The sequence below is a fragment of the Salvelinus alpinus genome, chromosome 20 (assembly GCF_045679555.1).
Source record: "Salvelinus alpinus chromosome 20, SLU_Salpinus.1, whole genome shotgun sequence".
NCBI classification, from domain to species: domain Eukaryota; kingdom Metazoa; phylum Chordata; class Actinopteri; order Salmoniformes; family Salmonidae; genus Salvelinus; species Salvelinus alpinus.
In genome coordinates, this window is record NC_092105.1 from 32,012,771 (window position 1) to 32,029,087 (window position 16,317).

General features: G+C 47.1%; 1 protein-coding gene across 21 annotated transcripts in view; it reads right to left on the reverse strand.

The window, feature by feature from the left end:
- clasp1a (cytoplasmic linker associated protein 1a) overlaps window positions 1-14,532 on the reverse strand; it is a 90,704-nt gene extending 76,172 nt beyond the window's left edge. For 18 of the 21 annotated variants that reach the window (XM_071355297.1, XM_071355289.1, XM_071355290.1 and 15 more), the window contains exons 1-2: window positions 14,380-14,532; window positions 12,322-13,013 (exon numbers count right to left, since the gene is read on the reverse strand). In XM_071355297.1, the coding sequence (XP_071211398.1) occupies window positions 12,322-12,516 (195 nt within the window). In that variant the 5' untranslated portion in view covers window positions 12,517-13,013; window positions 14,380-14,532. The remainder of the gene's footprint in view (window positions 1-12,321; window positions 13,014-14,379) is intronic. The other 3 variants (XM_071355304.1, XM_071355299.1, XM_071355285.1) reach the window with 2 other exon arrangements.
- Between the last annotated feature and the right edge of the window lie 1,785 nt (window positions 14,533-16,317).

Consider the following 16,317-nt stretch of genomic DNA (forward strand, 5'->3'; position numbering starts at 1 on the left):
CCACCTGAAGCCAAGTGGGACTGTGAACAACTGCAGCTGAGCTAAAACGAAGGAGCAGCTTTCCATGACAAATGCCATCTATCATAAAAGAACATCCCCAGGGGAAAGACAAGTAGCAGTACTGGATTAGCAATGCAGAATATACTGACTGAGGAAGTATGTAGAATATAGAATATAGTTTGAGGCTACATTGGACAAGCAGCATTGCACCGATTAGCAGAACATATTATTGAGGAACTATTTGTATACATAGAATATGGTTTGAGGGTACGTTGGACCAGTGCCAGTTTGCCTCAGGTTTGTAGGATTTAGGTGGCCTCTTCAGTGACAACTTAATGCTAATACACCTTCAATGTAGCCACAGGGCTTATTGGCTTATCCTGATTTTGACAGTGCATACTGCATATCATGTCAGTACAGCAACAAGGCCAATATCAGCCGGCCACTATAATGGTTGTGACATTTGTGCCCTCTGTCCTCTTCTCGTCTGTCCGATGGCCATCATCCTCAGAGGAGAGAGGGACAGTGGGGGCGACACACAGGACTCCTCCAGCCAGAGGACAGGACTACACCAGCTAGATGACAGGACTACACCAGCCAGAGGACAGGACTACACCAGCCAGATGACAGGACTACACCAGCCAGAGGACAGGACTACACCAGCCAGAGGACAGGACTACACCAGCCAGAGGACAGGACTACACCAGCCAGAGGACAGGACTACACCAGCCAGAGGACAGGACTACACCAGCCAGAGGACAGGACTACACCAGCCAGAGGACAGGACTACACCAGCTAGAGGACAGGACTACACCAGCCAGAGGACAGGACTACACCAGCCAGAGGACAGGACTACACCAGCCAGAGGACAGGACTACACCAGCCAGAGGACAGGACTCCACCAGCCAGAGGACAGGACTCCTCCAGCCAGAGGACAGGACTACACCAGCTAGAGGACAGGACTACACCAGCCAGAGGACAGGACTACACCAGCCAGAGGACAGGACTCCTCCAGCCAGAGGACAGGACTACACCAGCTAGCGAGCCAACCTCTCTCTCGCTGCTGCAGCCTGTAAGACACAGGGTATTTGTCCCAAATGGCATCCTATTCCCTAGAGTGCACTACTTTTGACCAGGGCCTATAGGGCAGCTCAGTGTCACAGTGCTCTGTGCCTCGGTGCAGACAGAGACTTCACTAACACCCTGACACAGGGTGACAACGCTTCAGCCCAAAACTAGAGAGACAGGGTTCTTGCTGGGGTGTCTCTGAACCAGACAGAAAGAGAGAAAGGGAGTGACAGAGGCAGAGAAAGCGAGAGGGAGGGAGAGAGAAAGAGGTAGAGAAAAATAGTTATTCTGAAAAAAGTAGAGAGAGAGAGGGGGTGAGGCTAGAGAGAGAGAGAGAGGGGGTGAGGCTAGAGAGAGAGAGAGAGGGGGTGAGGCTAGAGAGAGAGAGAGGGGGGGTGAGGCTAGAGAGAGAGAGAGGGGGCGTGAGGCTAGAGAGAGAGAGAGGGGGCGTGAGGCTAGAGAGAGAGAGAGGGGGCGTGAGGCTAGAGAGAGAGAGAGAGGGCGTGAGGCTAGAGAGAGAGAGAGAGGGCGTGAGGCTAGAGAGAGAGAGAGGGCGTGAGGCTAGAGAGAGAGAGAGAGGGCGTGAGGCTAGAGAGAGAGAGAGAGGGCGTGAGGCTAGAGAGAGAGAGAGAGAGGGCGGGAGGCTAGAGAGAGAGAGGGGGCGTGAGGCTAGAGAGAGAGAGAGGGGGAGTGAGGGTAGAGAGAGAGAGAGAGAGAGGGCGTGAGGCTAAAGAGAGAGAGAGGGCGTGAGGCTAGAGAGAGAGAGAGAGGGCGTGAGGCTAAAGAGAGAGAGAGAGGGCGTGAGGCTAGAGAGAGAGAGAGAGGGGGTGAGGCTAGAGAGAGAGAGAGAGAGAGGGCGTGAGGCTAGAGAGAGAGAGAGAGAGGGCGTGAGGCTAGAGAGAGAGAGAGGGCGTGAGGCTAGAGAGAGAGAGAGGGGGTGAGGCTAGAGAGAGAAAGGGGGGGTGAGGCTAGAGAGAGAAAGGGGGGGTGAGGCTAGAGAGAGAGAGGGGGGTGAGGCTAGAGAGAGAGGGGGGGGGGTGAGGCTAGAGAGAGAGAGGGGGGGGTGAGGCTAGAGAGAGAGAGAGAGGGGGTGAGGCTAGAGAGAGAGAGAGGGCGTGAGGCTAGAGAGAGAGAGGGGGGGTGAGGCTAGAGAGAGAGAGGGGGGGGTGAGGCTAGAGAGAGAGAGAGAGGGGGTGAGGCTAGAGAGAGAGAGAGAGGGGGTGAGGCTAGAGAGAGAGAGAGAGGGGGTGAGGCTAGAGAGAGAGAGAGAGGGGGTGAGGCTAAAGAGAGAGAGAGAGGGCGTGAGGCTAGAGAGAGAGAGAGAGGGGGTGAGGCTAGAGAGAGAAAGGGGGGGGTGAGGCTAGAGAGAGAAAGGGGGGGTGAGGCTAGAGAGAGAGAGGGGGGGTGAGGCTAGAGAGAGAGAGGGGGGGTGAGGCTAGAGAGAGAGAGGGGGGTGAGGCTAGAGAGAGAGGGGGGGTGAGGCTAGAGAGAGAGAGGGGGGTGAGGCTAAAGAGAGAGAGAGAGGGCGTGAGGCTAGAGAGAGAGAGAGAGGGGGTGAGGCTAGAGAGAGAGAGAGAGAGAGGGCGTGAGGCTAGAGAGAGAGAGAGAGAGCGTGAGGCTAGAGAGAGAGAGAGAGGGGGTGAGGCTAGAGAGAGAGAGAGAGAGAGGGCGTGAGGCTAGAGAGAGAGAGAGGGCGTGAGGCTAGAGAGAGAGAGAGGGGGTGAGGCTAGAGAGAGAGAGAGGGGGTGAGGCTAGAGAGAGAAAGGGGGGGTGAGGCTAGAGAGAGAAAGGGGGGGTGAGGCTAGAGAGAGAGAGGGGGGTGAGGCTAGAGAGAGGGGGGGTGAGGCTAGAGAGAGAGAGAGAGGGGGTGAGGCTAGAGAGAGAGAGAGAGGGGGTGAGGCTAGAGAGAGAGAGAGAGGGCGTGAGGCTAGAGAGAGAGAGAGGGGGGGTGAGGCTAGAGAGAGAGAGAGGGGGGGTGAGGCTAGAGAGAGAGAGAGGGGGTGAGGCTAGAGAGAGAGAGAGAGGGGGTGAGGCTAGAGAGAGAGAGAGAGGGCGTGAGGCTAGAGAGAGAGAGAGAGGGGGTGAGGCTAGAGAGAGAAAGGGGGGGGTGAGGCTAGAGAGAGAAAGGGGGGGTGAGGCTAGAGAGAGAGAGGGGGGGTGAGGCTAGAGAGAGAGAGGGGGGGTGAGGCTAGAGAGAGAGAGGGGGGGTGAGGCTAGAGAGAGAGGGGGGGGGTGAGGCTAGAGAGAGAGAGGGGGGTGAGGCTAAAGAGAGAGAGAGGGCGTGAGGCTAGAGAGAGAGAGAGGGGGGGTGAGGCTAGAGAGAGAGAGAGAGAGAGGGCGTGAGGCTAGAGAGAGGGCGTGAGGCTAGAGAGAGAGAGAGAGGGGGTGAGGCTAGAGAGAGAGAGAGAGAGAGGGCGTGAGGCTAGAGAGAGAGAGAGGGGGTGAGGCTAGAGAGAGAGAGAGGGGGTGAGGCTAGAGAGAGAAAGGGGGGGTGAGGCTAGAGAGAGAAAGGGGGGGTGAGGCTAGAGAGAGAGAGGGGGGTGAGGCTAGAGAGAGAGAGGGGGGTGAGGCTAGAGAGAGGGGGGGTGAGGCTAGAGAGAGAGAGAGAGGGGGTGAGGCTAGAGAGAGAGAGAGAGGGGGTGAGGCTAGAGAGAGAGAGAGGGCGTGAGGCTAGAGAGAGAGAAAGGGGGGGTGAGGCTAGAGAGAGAGAGAGAGGGGGTGAGGCTAGAGAGAGAAAGGGGGGGGTGAGGCTAGAGAGAGAAAGGGGGGGGTGAGGCTAGAGAGAGAAAGGGGGGGTGAGGCTAGAGAGAGAGAGGGGGGGTGAGGCTAGAGAGAGAGAGGGGGGGTGAGGCTAGAGAGAGAGGGGGGGTGAGGCTAGAGAGAGAGGGGGGGTGAGGCTAGAGAGAGAGGGGGGGTGAGGCTAGAGAGAGAGGGGGGGTGAGGCTAGAGAGAGAGAGAGAGGGGGGGTGAGGCTAGAGAGAGAGAGAGAGGGGGTGAGGCTAGAGAGAGAGAGAGAGAGAGAGAGGGTGAGGCTAGAGAGAGAGAGAGAGAGAGAGGGGGTGAGGCTAGAGAGAGAGAGAGAGAGAGAGGGGGTGAGGCTAGAGAGAGAGAGAGAGAGAGAGGGTGAGGCTAGAGAGAGAGAGAGAGAGAGAGAGAGAGGGGGTGAGGCTAGAGAGAGAGAGAGAGAGGGGGTGAGGCTAGAGAGAGAGAGAGAGAGGTGAGGCTAGAGAGAGAGAGAGAGAGGTGAGGCTAGAGAGAGAGAGAGAGAGGTGAGGCTAGAGAGAGAGAGAGAGGGGTGAGGCTAGAGAGAGAGAGAGAGGGGTGAGGCTAGAGAGAGAGAGAGAGAGAGAGAGAGGGGTGAGGCTAGAGAGAGAGAGGGGGTGAGGCTAGAGAGAGAGAGGGGTGAGGCTAGAGAGAGAGAGGGGGTGAGGCTAGAGAGAGAGAGAGAGAGGGGGTGAGGCTAGAGAGAGAGAGAGAGAGGGGGTGAGGCTAGAGAGAGGGGGTGAGGCTAGAGAGAGAGAGGACCGTTGAACCCTCCACTGAGACATGGTGCGGGTAGGAGAGTTAAGAAGGCTGAGAGGAGACATTGAGGCGGTGTTGTCTAACTGGTTTCTTCAAGCCTCATCAAAACAGCAGATTCTGTGAGGGCATTGATTTGGTCAGAGACGGCCCAGCTTACCTTGTTTCCCAGGGCTACGGTGTGCTACACAGTGTGAGTGGCAGATTGATGGCTGAGAGAAGTAAGAGAGACAGTAGCCCTATCCTGCAAAGATTTAGAAGTGGTAAAAATGTGAGACAAAGGCTAGAGCTTAGGTTCTATTTTGCTGAGCTTGGGGTTGAGTATTATTTCCTGAGCTATAGAATCTGCGTCAGAGGTAAGCTGCTGCTTTGGGTAACAAAACAGATTTAAATAGAGCTACAGGAGTTTGGTGTTGATTGGTAGAGGAGGTTATTAGTGTGCTTTGGTGGAGGGGTTTAGTGTGCTTTGGTGGAGGGGTTTAGTGTGCTTTGGTGGAGGGGTTTAGTGTGCTTTGGTGGAGGGGTTTAGTGTGCTTTGGTGGAGGGGTTTAGTGTGCTTTGGTGGAGGGGTTTAGTGTGCTTTGGTGGAGGGGTTTAGTGTGCTTTGGTGGAGGGGTTTAGTGTGCTTTGGTGGATGGGTTTAGTGTGCTTTGGTGGATGGGTTTAGTGTGCTTTGGTGGATGGGTTTAGTGTGCTTTGGTGGAGGGGTTTAGTGTGCTTTGGTGGAGGGGTTTAGTGTGCTTTGGTGGATGGGTTTAGTGTGCTTTGGTGGAGGGGTTTAGTGTGCTTTGGTGGAGGGGTTTAGTGTGCTTTGGTGGAAGGGTTTAGTGTGCTTTGGTGGATTGGAGCAGGGCAGAATCAGGTGGCGATTGCTGCAGAAGACCTGAGTTTGGATGCCTCAAGGGATACTGCAGCGCCAGACAAGCAGGAGAGCAGGGCCAGCAAGCACTGTACCAAACATAAACACACAGTACCGCAAGCAGGCCTATGTTCTGACAGGCCACAGTGCAGACATTAGACACACATTCATCTTGCCTGGAGAAACCTCAGGATTAGCTGCTATAATGACAGTGTAATATGCCATTGAAAATACTGCTCCCATTATTGTGATATTTATTCAACATCAGACACACCAGCATCATTAAACTTTCATTAGGTCTACCATTACATGTTAAATGTTGTTTTAGAGTTGAAGTGAGGCAAGGCTGCTGGGTCTACAGACACACCCTTGTATGGCAGAGACATGAAAAGAAAGACTGCAGCAGAGAAACCATTGTGAGAAAGGAAATGTCAACTACTAGCACACTGATCACAGCTCTCCCTTGGTTGTTTGCCTGTATTTCCTCATTACATATGTACAAATCATGATGATGTCCACTGTGAGCTGAGAGTACAGACATGTACTGTTGTTATCACTGCCCTCCCTGTAAGTCTTAATGGCACAGTCTGCCAAATGAAGGACTAAATCACAGATTGAACAATGAGACAGATATTTCACTGGATGTATAAATGTGAAGCATCCGGTTGGCGTTTCCACTCACTACCAAATATGGTGATGAGGAAGCCAACTGTGGGGCAGTGGGAGAAGATGGAACGAGATGATTTTGGCCGACATTCTGGAAATGTTCTCATCGATTAAACATTTGATCTCAATAGTTTTCTGTACATAAAACAAAAATCTGTTATGAACAAAGTGGACAACATTTTGTAGACTTTACCCTTTGCAAAAGTTATGAAAAATTGTGCTGTTTAGGAGTGCAAAGGCGAATTGAGTTATTGCACATGCGCACTTCACAGAGTAGGCGTTCCCTAACGGAAATATGCAGATGCATACTAGAACGAGCCAATAGGATAATCGCTAGCGCGTGCTTGGCTCTGCCCACCTCCTTGCTTGTTATGCCCACTATGACTCATTTGTTCCCATTGGAAACGACAAGCTGTGGTCTATCTTGGTTTAGTTACAAACATCTTTGACGAAATACTACAGTAGTACTACTACAGTAATTCCACACACATCACACACTAAGCTAGAGCAGTGTCAGTTACTACGTAGGCGGGCTAGGACTAGTCTACATGTAGAAGAGCAGGAGATTCACTATTCTTCCGTTAGGGATTGGAGAGTATGCCTATAGGACCACTTGTTCATTCCATTATATATTATCTTGTTCCATTCAACAAAGACAAACAACAGGCCTGTAGTGACGACAGGACCAGATATAGGCCTATTCCTAGATTTGAGGATCAGTCAATGTGTTCAAAGTGAAAAGCTGTGGATATCCTTTGGTTAGGCTACAGGGCAATGTATTGGGAGATGTCAGTGACCATAAAGCCTGCACTACTTAGTCTGACCTTAAAATGTTCTCAGGCATCTACCCCAATTCCCCATTTATGGAGAATGCCCGACACACACACAGACTCTCTCTCTGGTTCTACCCAAATACTTTCCACATTACTCGGCCCATTAACCGCAGTCTGCATCCAGGCAAGCGTCGCTCCGAGGCACAGCCACTGCCTGGCCTGCTGTTCAGAGGCACAGCAGAGAAATCATTACACTACCAGACAATGAAGACTTTCAACTTTTAACCTGTGACACTGCACTAGTGTCATCACTGCGAAGGATCAATATGGATTGTGGTCCGTCTGGGCTGCAATCAAAAAGTGATTACAACCCTCTTTGGACCTGTGGAGCCCCATTCCTGAAACCCTCTCACTTAGTCATCACTGAACCTCTATGGAGCCCCTTCATCTAAGCAGTAACCAGGCCAGGGCAGCTCCAATTAGGCCTCTCTCTTTTTCAACACAGCTTTCAGGTCCTAAAGCCCACCTCCTATCCATGCCAGAAACAGCATGCGGGGGGGATGGGAGTGCTCTGCCTTAGTATACCAGCTCAGAGGGCCTGAGGCTTGGGGCAGAAACAGCTAAACACAGAGACTGCAAGGGTGCAAAACAGGGCAGACAAATGTCTGAAACCCACTAAACTATGTAAGCCAGGGCAAGTATGGCTTTGTTTAGATAGAGATCTGCAGTACCAGTATACATAAACGACGTATCACAACAAGAAATCACCAGCTTTGTAAATAATACAAGGAAATATCAACACAGACAGATGGGAAAGAAAAGGCGCATTGATAAATTGGACTGCTGATGTCCTCACAATTGTGATAGATAAGTCATAGGCCTACGTAATCATTTTTGCATGAATATCTGTTTTTGAAGGGGAACAATTCAGTTTATGTTAAGGTGCAATGCATCTCACGTTATTCAGGAGAAGTGATTCTTCGAGAATTGGGAAGGAAGGATTCAGGTAAAATGTCCGTACTGCCATTCTAATTTAGTGGAGTTCGTCTGTTTGTCCCAGGCACATAACATATGCTACATACATAGGCCAGTTAATTGCTGTAAAAAACATGCATGGTAAGGAGGAGACTATGAACCACTACCCTGTTAAGATCTGCTTTGGAGCGGATATCTTATGGGCCAGCAGCATAATATATGACATTCATGTTTTAATCATGTTTGTGGATTCATGTCATTAAACTTAATGGAGGCACTTAATCGAAGATGCTTCCTTTGTAAATCAGCATTAATTCTAAAATTATCATCAAATGTGTCCAACTATCTGAAATGAAAGTGTGCTTTCCCCCCCAAAAAGATTTCCATTCCAATCTTTCATCTGAAAAGCGTGATTATGTTGGTGACTTCATTGAAATAACTTGGATGACATGGCAAATTTACTCTGACCTCTGAAAACCAACAGGCTAATGTTCGAATGCCAACACAGGATCGATGCCATTAGCCTACTCTGTCTACCAACCGAACATGCTCCACGACAGCCTAAGGACAAAGGATATTGGACAGTCTGACCAACCAGTAAAACCTCTCTTAACTTCTCTTCCTTGCTCTAACTGTCCAACTCCCCTGACTCATCTCTTGAAAGCAAGCCCTTCAGCCTGCATCCATTTGATGCTCTCACATAGGGCTGTGGCGGTCACAAAATTTCGTCAGCTGGTGATTGTCAAGCAAATAAATGTCGGCCTCCCGGTAAATGACCGTTAATTAGCAAACACATTTAGCATCTCCTACAAGCCACTGATGCAGACCTTTGGAACACCTTCACAAAAAAGCCATTATTTATTTTAGATAGACAACATGCTTCTTTAGACCTATTTCAGAAGAACAGAATAGCATACTCTGAGTTGTCCTTATGTTAGGTCCTGATCTGGGCTACACTAGTTAATTTAGCAGACAAGATTTGCTTAGAATTTCGTGGCATTATTACATATTATTTTACATGGCATTTATGCACATTAATTAGCAAATCGATGACTATTTTCATTTTCATGCCAGCCTAGTAGGCTATACTCCAGTTGTAAAGATTAAAAATGTGCTTAATATTAGGAAAGCTGAGAAGTAGGCCTAGCCAATAGAAAGCTGATGGGATCCTCTTTTTAGTAGAGGCCATCACTCGGTTTTCTCACACAATTGCATAGCCTATAGAAATGTTGCGCAACATGAGCTCATGAAGTGTTTGATTAGATTTGACTACATTTGCATTGATGTCAGAGTGATTAGAGGGACAATAGAATGCCGAGTACAAGGCAGTTAGCAAGTTTGGTAGACTACTAATGACCATGAGCAGCATCAGCGCTTGGAAAAGCCTAATTACCGTGACTAAACGGTCACGTGGAATTTGACTGCTTTCACTCATGACCGCCAGTGTGGCGGTAATACCGTCAACGCAACAGCCCTACTCTCAATTAGAGGTCGACCGATTAATTAGGGACGATTTCAAGTTTTCATAAAAATCGGTAAATCAGCCTTTTTGGACGCCGATTATGGCCGATTACATGGCAATCCACGAGGAAACTGAGTGGCAGGCTGACCACCTGTTACGCGAGTGCAGCAAGGAGCCAAGGTAAGTTGCTAGCTAGCATTAAACATATCTTATAAAAAACAATCAATCTTAACATAATCACTAGTTAACTACACGTGGTTGATGATATTACTAGTTTATCTAGCTTGTCCTGCGTTGCATATAATCAATGCGGTGGCTGTTAATTTATCATCGAATCACAGCCTACCTCGCCAAACAGGTGATGATTTAACAAAAGCGCATTCGCGTCAGGAAATATGCAGCCGTTTGGGCCGCCTGACTCGTTGTGAACTGTGTGAAGACCATTTCTTCCTAACAAAGACAGTAATTAATTTGCCAGAATTTTACATAATTATGACATAACATTGAAGGTTGTGCAATGTAAGAGCAATATTTAGACTTAGGGTTGCCACCAGTTCGATAAAATACGGAACGGTTCCGTATTTCACTGAAAGAATAAACGTTGTGTTTTCGAAATGATAGTTTCCAGATTTGACCATATTAATGACCTAAGGCTCGTATTTCTGTGTGTTTATTATATTATAATTAAGTCTATGATTTCATATTTGATAGAGCAGTCTGACAGAGCGGTGGTAGGCAGCAGCAGGCTCGTAAGCATTCATTCAAACAGCACTTTCCTGCATTTTCCAGCAGCTCTTCGCAATGCTTGAAGCACAGCGCTGTTTATGACTTCAAGCCTATCAACTCCCGAGATTAGGCTGGCAATACTATAGTGCCTATAAGAACATCCAATAGTCAATATCAATACTCTACTCTCAATATCTCCAGTGACTGATATCTCTCTCTATTGAACGATGACATGTAGCTAGCTACACTCCTGAAACCCTTCATATCTCTATGCATCTCTATGGGATGACAGACATGGAGCTATCTAGCTTCTCTCTAACTGTACAGTGCCTTCAGAAAGTATTCACACCACTTGAATTTTTCCACATTTTGTTGTGTTACAGCCTGAATTTGAAATGGATTCAATTGAGATTTTGTGTCACTGACCTACACACAATACAGTAATCCCTCGTTTATCGCGGGGGTTACGTTCCGAAAATGACCCGCGATAAGTGAAATCCGCGAAATAGAAAACTTTTTTTTTTTTTACAATTAGCAACTATTACATGTATACAAATACAGTGACTCACGTGTAGGCCGTTTCGTCGACATTATGGGTTTAGGAGATGTTCGAAATTACAAGATAATTTGGCCAACTTAATGTAAATTTGCCAAGCTGTTTTATGTACGTACACATAACTGCACGAGACGACAAAATGATAGCACAATTCGTAGCATGTTTTGATACAAGAAGCGGGAGTGAGTTTTTAGCGAATCAGAATGCAGAGCACAATGCACCAAAAAAAAAAAAAAAATGCATTATGAAAATCCGCGAAATAGCGAATCCGCGATAAGTGAACCGCGAAGTGGCGAGGGATCACTGTACCCCATAATGTCAGTGGAATTTAGCTTATTTTTATTTTATTTTTTACAAATGAATTAAAAATGAAAAGCTGAAATGTCTTGAGTCAATAAGTATTAAGTGTTATAGCAAGCCTAAATTAGTTCAGGTGTAATGTGCTTAACAAGTCACATGGACTCACTCTACCCCCCTTTTCTCCCCAATTTAACAAAGGGGTGATATCCAATTGCGATCTTGTCTCATCGCTGCAACTCCCCAACGGGCTCAGGAGGGGCGAAGGTCGAGTCATGCGTCCTCCAAAACATGAACCGCCAAACGGCTCTTTTTATTAACACCCGCCTGCTTAATCCAGAAGCCAGCCGCACCAATGTGTCGAAGGAAACACCGTTCCCTGACGACCGAAATCAGCCTGCAGGCGCCCGGCCCACCGCTAGAGCGCGATAAGACAAGTAAAGCCCCCCCTGACCAAACCGCTGCACCACTCGGGAGCCCCCTACAATAATAGTGTTTAACATGATTTTTGAATGATTACCTGATTTCTGTACCCCAAACATACAATTATCTGTAAGGTCCCTCAGTAAAGCAGTGAATTTCAAACACTCATTCAACCACAAAGACCAGAGAGGTTTTCCAATGCCTTGCAAAGAAGGGAACCTATTGGTAGATGGGTAACAATAAAAAAGCAGATATTAATAGCCCTTTGAACATGGTGAAGATATTAATTACACTTTGGAAGTTCAAAGTATCAATACACCCAATCACTACAAAGATACAGGCGTCCTTACTAACTCAGTTGCCAGAAAGGAAGAAACTGCTCAGGAATTTCTCCATGAGGCCAATGGTGACTTTAAAACAGTTAGAGTTTAATGGCTGTGATAGGAAAAAAGGATGGATCAACAACATTATAGTTACTCCACAATACTAACCTAAATGATAGAGTGAAAAGAAGGAAGACTGTACAGAATAAAAATAGTATTATACATGCCTCCTGATTGAAATAAGGCACAAAAGTAAAACTGCAAAAAACATGGCAAAGAAATTAACTTTATGTCCTGAATACAAAGTGTTATGTTGGGGGCAAATCCAATACAACATATTACTGAGTTCCACTCTCCATATTTTCAAGCATAGTGGTGGCTGCATCATGTTATGGGTATGCTTGTCATCGGCAAGGACTAGGGAGTTGGCAAAATCCTAGAGGAAAATCTGATTCAGTCTGCTATCCAACAGACATTGGGAGACAAATTCACCTTTCAGCAGGACATTAACCTAAAATACAAGGCCAAATATACACTGCAGTTGCTTACCAATACGACATTGACTGTTTTTGAGTGTCCTAGTTACAGAAAATGTTTTATTTTATACATTTTGAATTCAGGCTGTAACACAACAAAATAAGGAATACGTCAAGGGGTATGATTACCCTTCTTACCTTGAAATTGGAGGAGTTGACCCAGGTGGTAGCGATGCCATCCACCATCCTGTCCAGAGCTGTCTGGTCTTGCTCCAGGTCCTGGGACTTCTCCTTATCCATGATGTAATCTATGAGCTCCTGTCCCACCTGCACCTTCCTCCCTAGGTCTTTCTGCACCACCTGGGCAAGACAATACTCCATATTGACCTCCATGGTCTCTGCCTCGTCACTCTCTCCTCGGTCCCACCACTAACTACCACTGCTCCAGGCAGAGGGAAGACAGAAAACAAATGGGTGTGACCCCTACTAGGCGTGTGTATGACCCGGGGAAAAAAGGAAACAAGTGCACACTCCACACACTAGCTGGATGCTGCCTATTTATATCCCTTGTGTGCCAGGAGCTAGCTGGAAGCCGAGTCACGGGGATAGATGGAGCCTAGAGAATGGCAGCTATGCACCATGTGTGTCTGGACGGCAGCTGGGGAGGGTTCTGTTCTCCCTCTCTCTTTCTCTTTTTTTCTTCTTTGTGATGAAGTGAGTGAGCCAAGCTGCTAGTACCAGGCTGAGCAGAGATGGTGGTTGGGAGAGCAGAGATGGTGGTTGGGAGAGCAGCAGCAGGTAAAGCTTAGGCTGTGACAGTAACTGGAGAACAGGGAAGGTCTGGAAGGAAAGAGCTTCATAACTTAGTGGTCCCTGGATCCCAGGAAGCCCTACCGGGGTCAAAGATAGAGAAGGGGAGACAGTTAACACAATCCCACCCTCCTCTCTTCAAATAGTAAATGCTCAACAACCTGCCGCCATGGCAACTGGGGTCAGTGAAGAGTTCACGGGAGCCCCCAAACCCAGTGTGTTACTGTAGCGTTGACACATGCCACTTCAAACACATTCATACCACTTGCTCTCCCTCTTTGACATGCTGACAGCTTGTTCACTGCAAATAAGATGGCTTTGTTTGTGTATGAAGTGACCTGCCAGCGAGGAAAGCCTACTTCTCCTAAGTACGTAGAATATGTCTCTGTCTGGACAATACATTTGTAGTCAAAGTGTTTGGTCAGATATGCCAAACTGGTAAAGGGCTAAAGATTTGCACTGCCAGAAAGTCTAACCCACATACTAAGAACCATGAAGTATAACTTATATGAAATATCTGTCAAATAAATAACTGTAAATTCAGCAGTGATATACCCTGGCCTAAGTCTGTGTTGTTTTACTAACTCCCATGGTAGTTGTTATGCCATGGGAGTTTTGGGACCAGGTTATATCATCTAATTTCATGTCAACTGTACAGTTTTATTAGCATGGTTCTCAGTTTGTGGGTACTGTCAGATTGCATGAATAGACACAGCACACTCACAAAGGATTATTCAAACAAAGACTTTCAGACCCACAACCTAGCTCTGGGACACATCATCGTGAGTCTGTTAATTGGTTGGTGTCCAATCAATACACAGACTCCCGATGTAGTGTCCTAAAGCTACCCACAAACTAAGCAGTCATACAACAAAAGTAAGACTTGTAAGACACCATTCTTTTGTTTGTTATTTACACTGTCTGAATGTACGTCAGAGAAACCAAACGTTTAGCTACAATGAATGAACAGATACAATTCTGACAAACATCCTTGTGTTTGAATCTTTGTACAGTTGCCTAGTACTGTAGTTAACATTACCTAGCTAGTTTTTGTGTTTGCTTGTGGCTGACAGATAACTAAAAGCAAAAGCAGCCGTATCCATTTGTCTCACTCATATTGCTAAACCGTTATTACTTAGTCAGGCGCTATCTGGTTCAAATAAACAAAAAATGCAGTAGTTCAATGGAAACACAATAAAAACAACAGCATATTTTGACGAGTGTTCCTACGGATCGGAGTCAACCGCTACAGTAGAAACCTTTTATTTGAACGAACTAGCTACCTAGCTAGCTAGCAAGCAAGCTAGATGGCGCTAACCCTTTTTCATTGATTAGCTAGCTAAACGTCCGATCACACACAGCTAGTGTAGCTGCCAGAACACACAATGTGAGCATCTACTCTGAATGAATGAATGCATTCATGAATAGATTAATATTCGTACTTACCATACCCTGTTCAGAAAGAGCAACACAAATATCTGAAGTCTGACAGCTTTGTAAATATTGTCGGGTTATGACAGTAGCATCGAGGCACCTCAGTCTCCACCCCGGAATGCCGTTTGGTGGACAAAGAATGGGATTGTCGTGCGCACGCGTCAATCTGGGGATTTTGGCACTTGGGAATTGACGCATGCACATTTCTGTTGTTCACTACTTCACTCTACTAGATAAATATATTTCATTTCCTGGATTATATGGCCATCTATGTAACTAGTACTTCCGTGAATGCACCGTTTCTTCATTTGAAGAGAGTGCTACAGCAACTCAGAACCTTTATAACTAAAGGGAGGCGAAATTGTGCCACCCATTTGACTCCCATTCCGATGCTCTGAAACCTGTTAAGCCAGTGCCACGAGTCTTTAGTGACATCGTGTGGCCTAAACAGAGAATAATTTTACATTTGGTGTCAATGGTGTCAAATTGAAATTTAATTGAATAGTTTTACATAGTATTGATGGCTGTCGTGGCTTTACTAAGGATGTGACCAAACCCAATATTATATTATATATATTTATTATATATATTATATTTATTACAGATCATATTGTAACGACCCGGTATTGTGTTCTGTGTTTGTGGGTGTGTTATGGTTCTCATGGCTACTAGCAGGGGTTAAATATGTCAGGACAGATGGAAAGGTTGGGGGGGTATGATGGGTAATCCCGCGGGATTTGGAAATGCATAAATAGGGATTACTGTCTCATCTTTCTTCTTTCTGTTCGGGGCCTTGATCTGTTCCTATGAGAGTGACCCTTAACTCGACAGGGTAACATTGTGTACGTTCGGCATTTAGCGGCGTGGGCTGTGGCCGGAACAATAGCCCAGTTTAGGAATAAACCTGTGTTCTGACCTGCACACCTAGAGTCCGTCTCTTTTCCCTTTATGACCCAGCTGGGTCATTACAATATGTTAAATACAGATCGCCCATCCACATCGAATGGGCCGCTATGGAGAGGCTAAAAAGCTTAAAGTTCCTAGGCGTGCACGTCACTGAGGACCAGCGCCTCTTCAACCTCAGGAAGCTGAAGAAATCGGCTTTGCCCCCTGAGCCACAGGCTGTTCACCCAGCTACATCTAGAAGACAGAGACATTACAGATACAGCAAAGCTGGGACCGAGACTGGTAAACAGCTTCTATCTCCAGGCCATCAGACTCTTAAACAGTCATCACTAGCATACCTCCGGCCAGTACCCTGTCCTGAACCTTAGAGACGGCTGTACATAGAGTCATTGGTGCTCCTGAGTGGCGCAACAGTCTAAGGCACTGCGTCTCAGTGCTAGAGGCCTCACTGGTTCGATTCCAGGCTATATCACAACCGGCCGTGATAGGGAGTCCCATAAGGGTGGCGCACAATTGGCCCAGCGTCGTCTGGGTTAGGGTTTAGACAGGGTAGGCCTTCATTGTAAATAATAATTTGTTATTAACTGACTTGCCTAGTTAAATAAAAATATATAATAATAATTTAACTCTGGTCACTTTATATGTAAACTTAGCAAAAAAAGAAACATCCTCTCACTGTCAACTGCGTTTTTTTTCAGCAGACTTAACTTGTAAATATTTGTATGAACATGAGAAGATTCAACAACTGAGACATAGTGTAAACTGAACAAGTTCCACAGACATGTAACTAACAGAAATTGAATAATGTGTCCCTGAACAAAGGGGGGGGGGGGGGGGTCAAAATCAAAAGTAACAGTCAGTATCTGGTGTGGCCACAAGCTGCATTAAGTACTGCAGTGCATCTCCTCCTCATGGACTGCACCAGATTTTCCAGTTCTTGCTGTGAGATGTTACCAAGGCACCTGCAAGTTCCCAGACATTTCTGGGGGGAATGGCCCTAGCCCTCACCCTCCGATCCAACAGGTCCCAGACCTGCAAATAAAT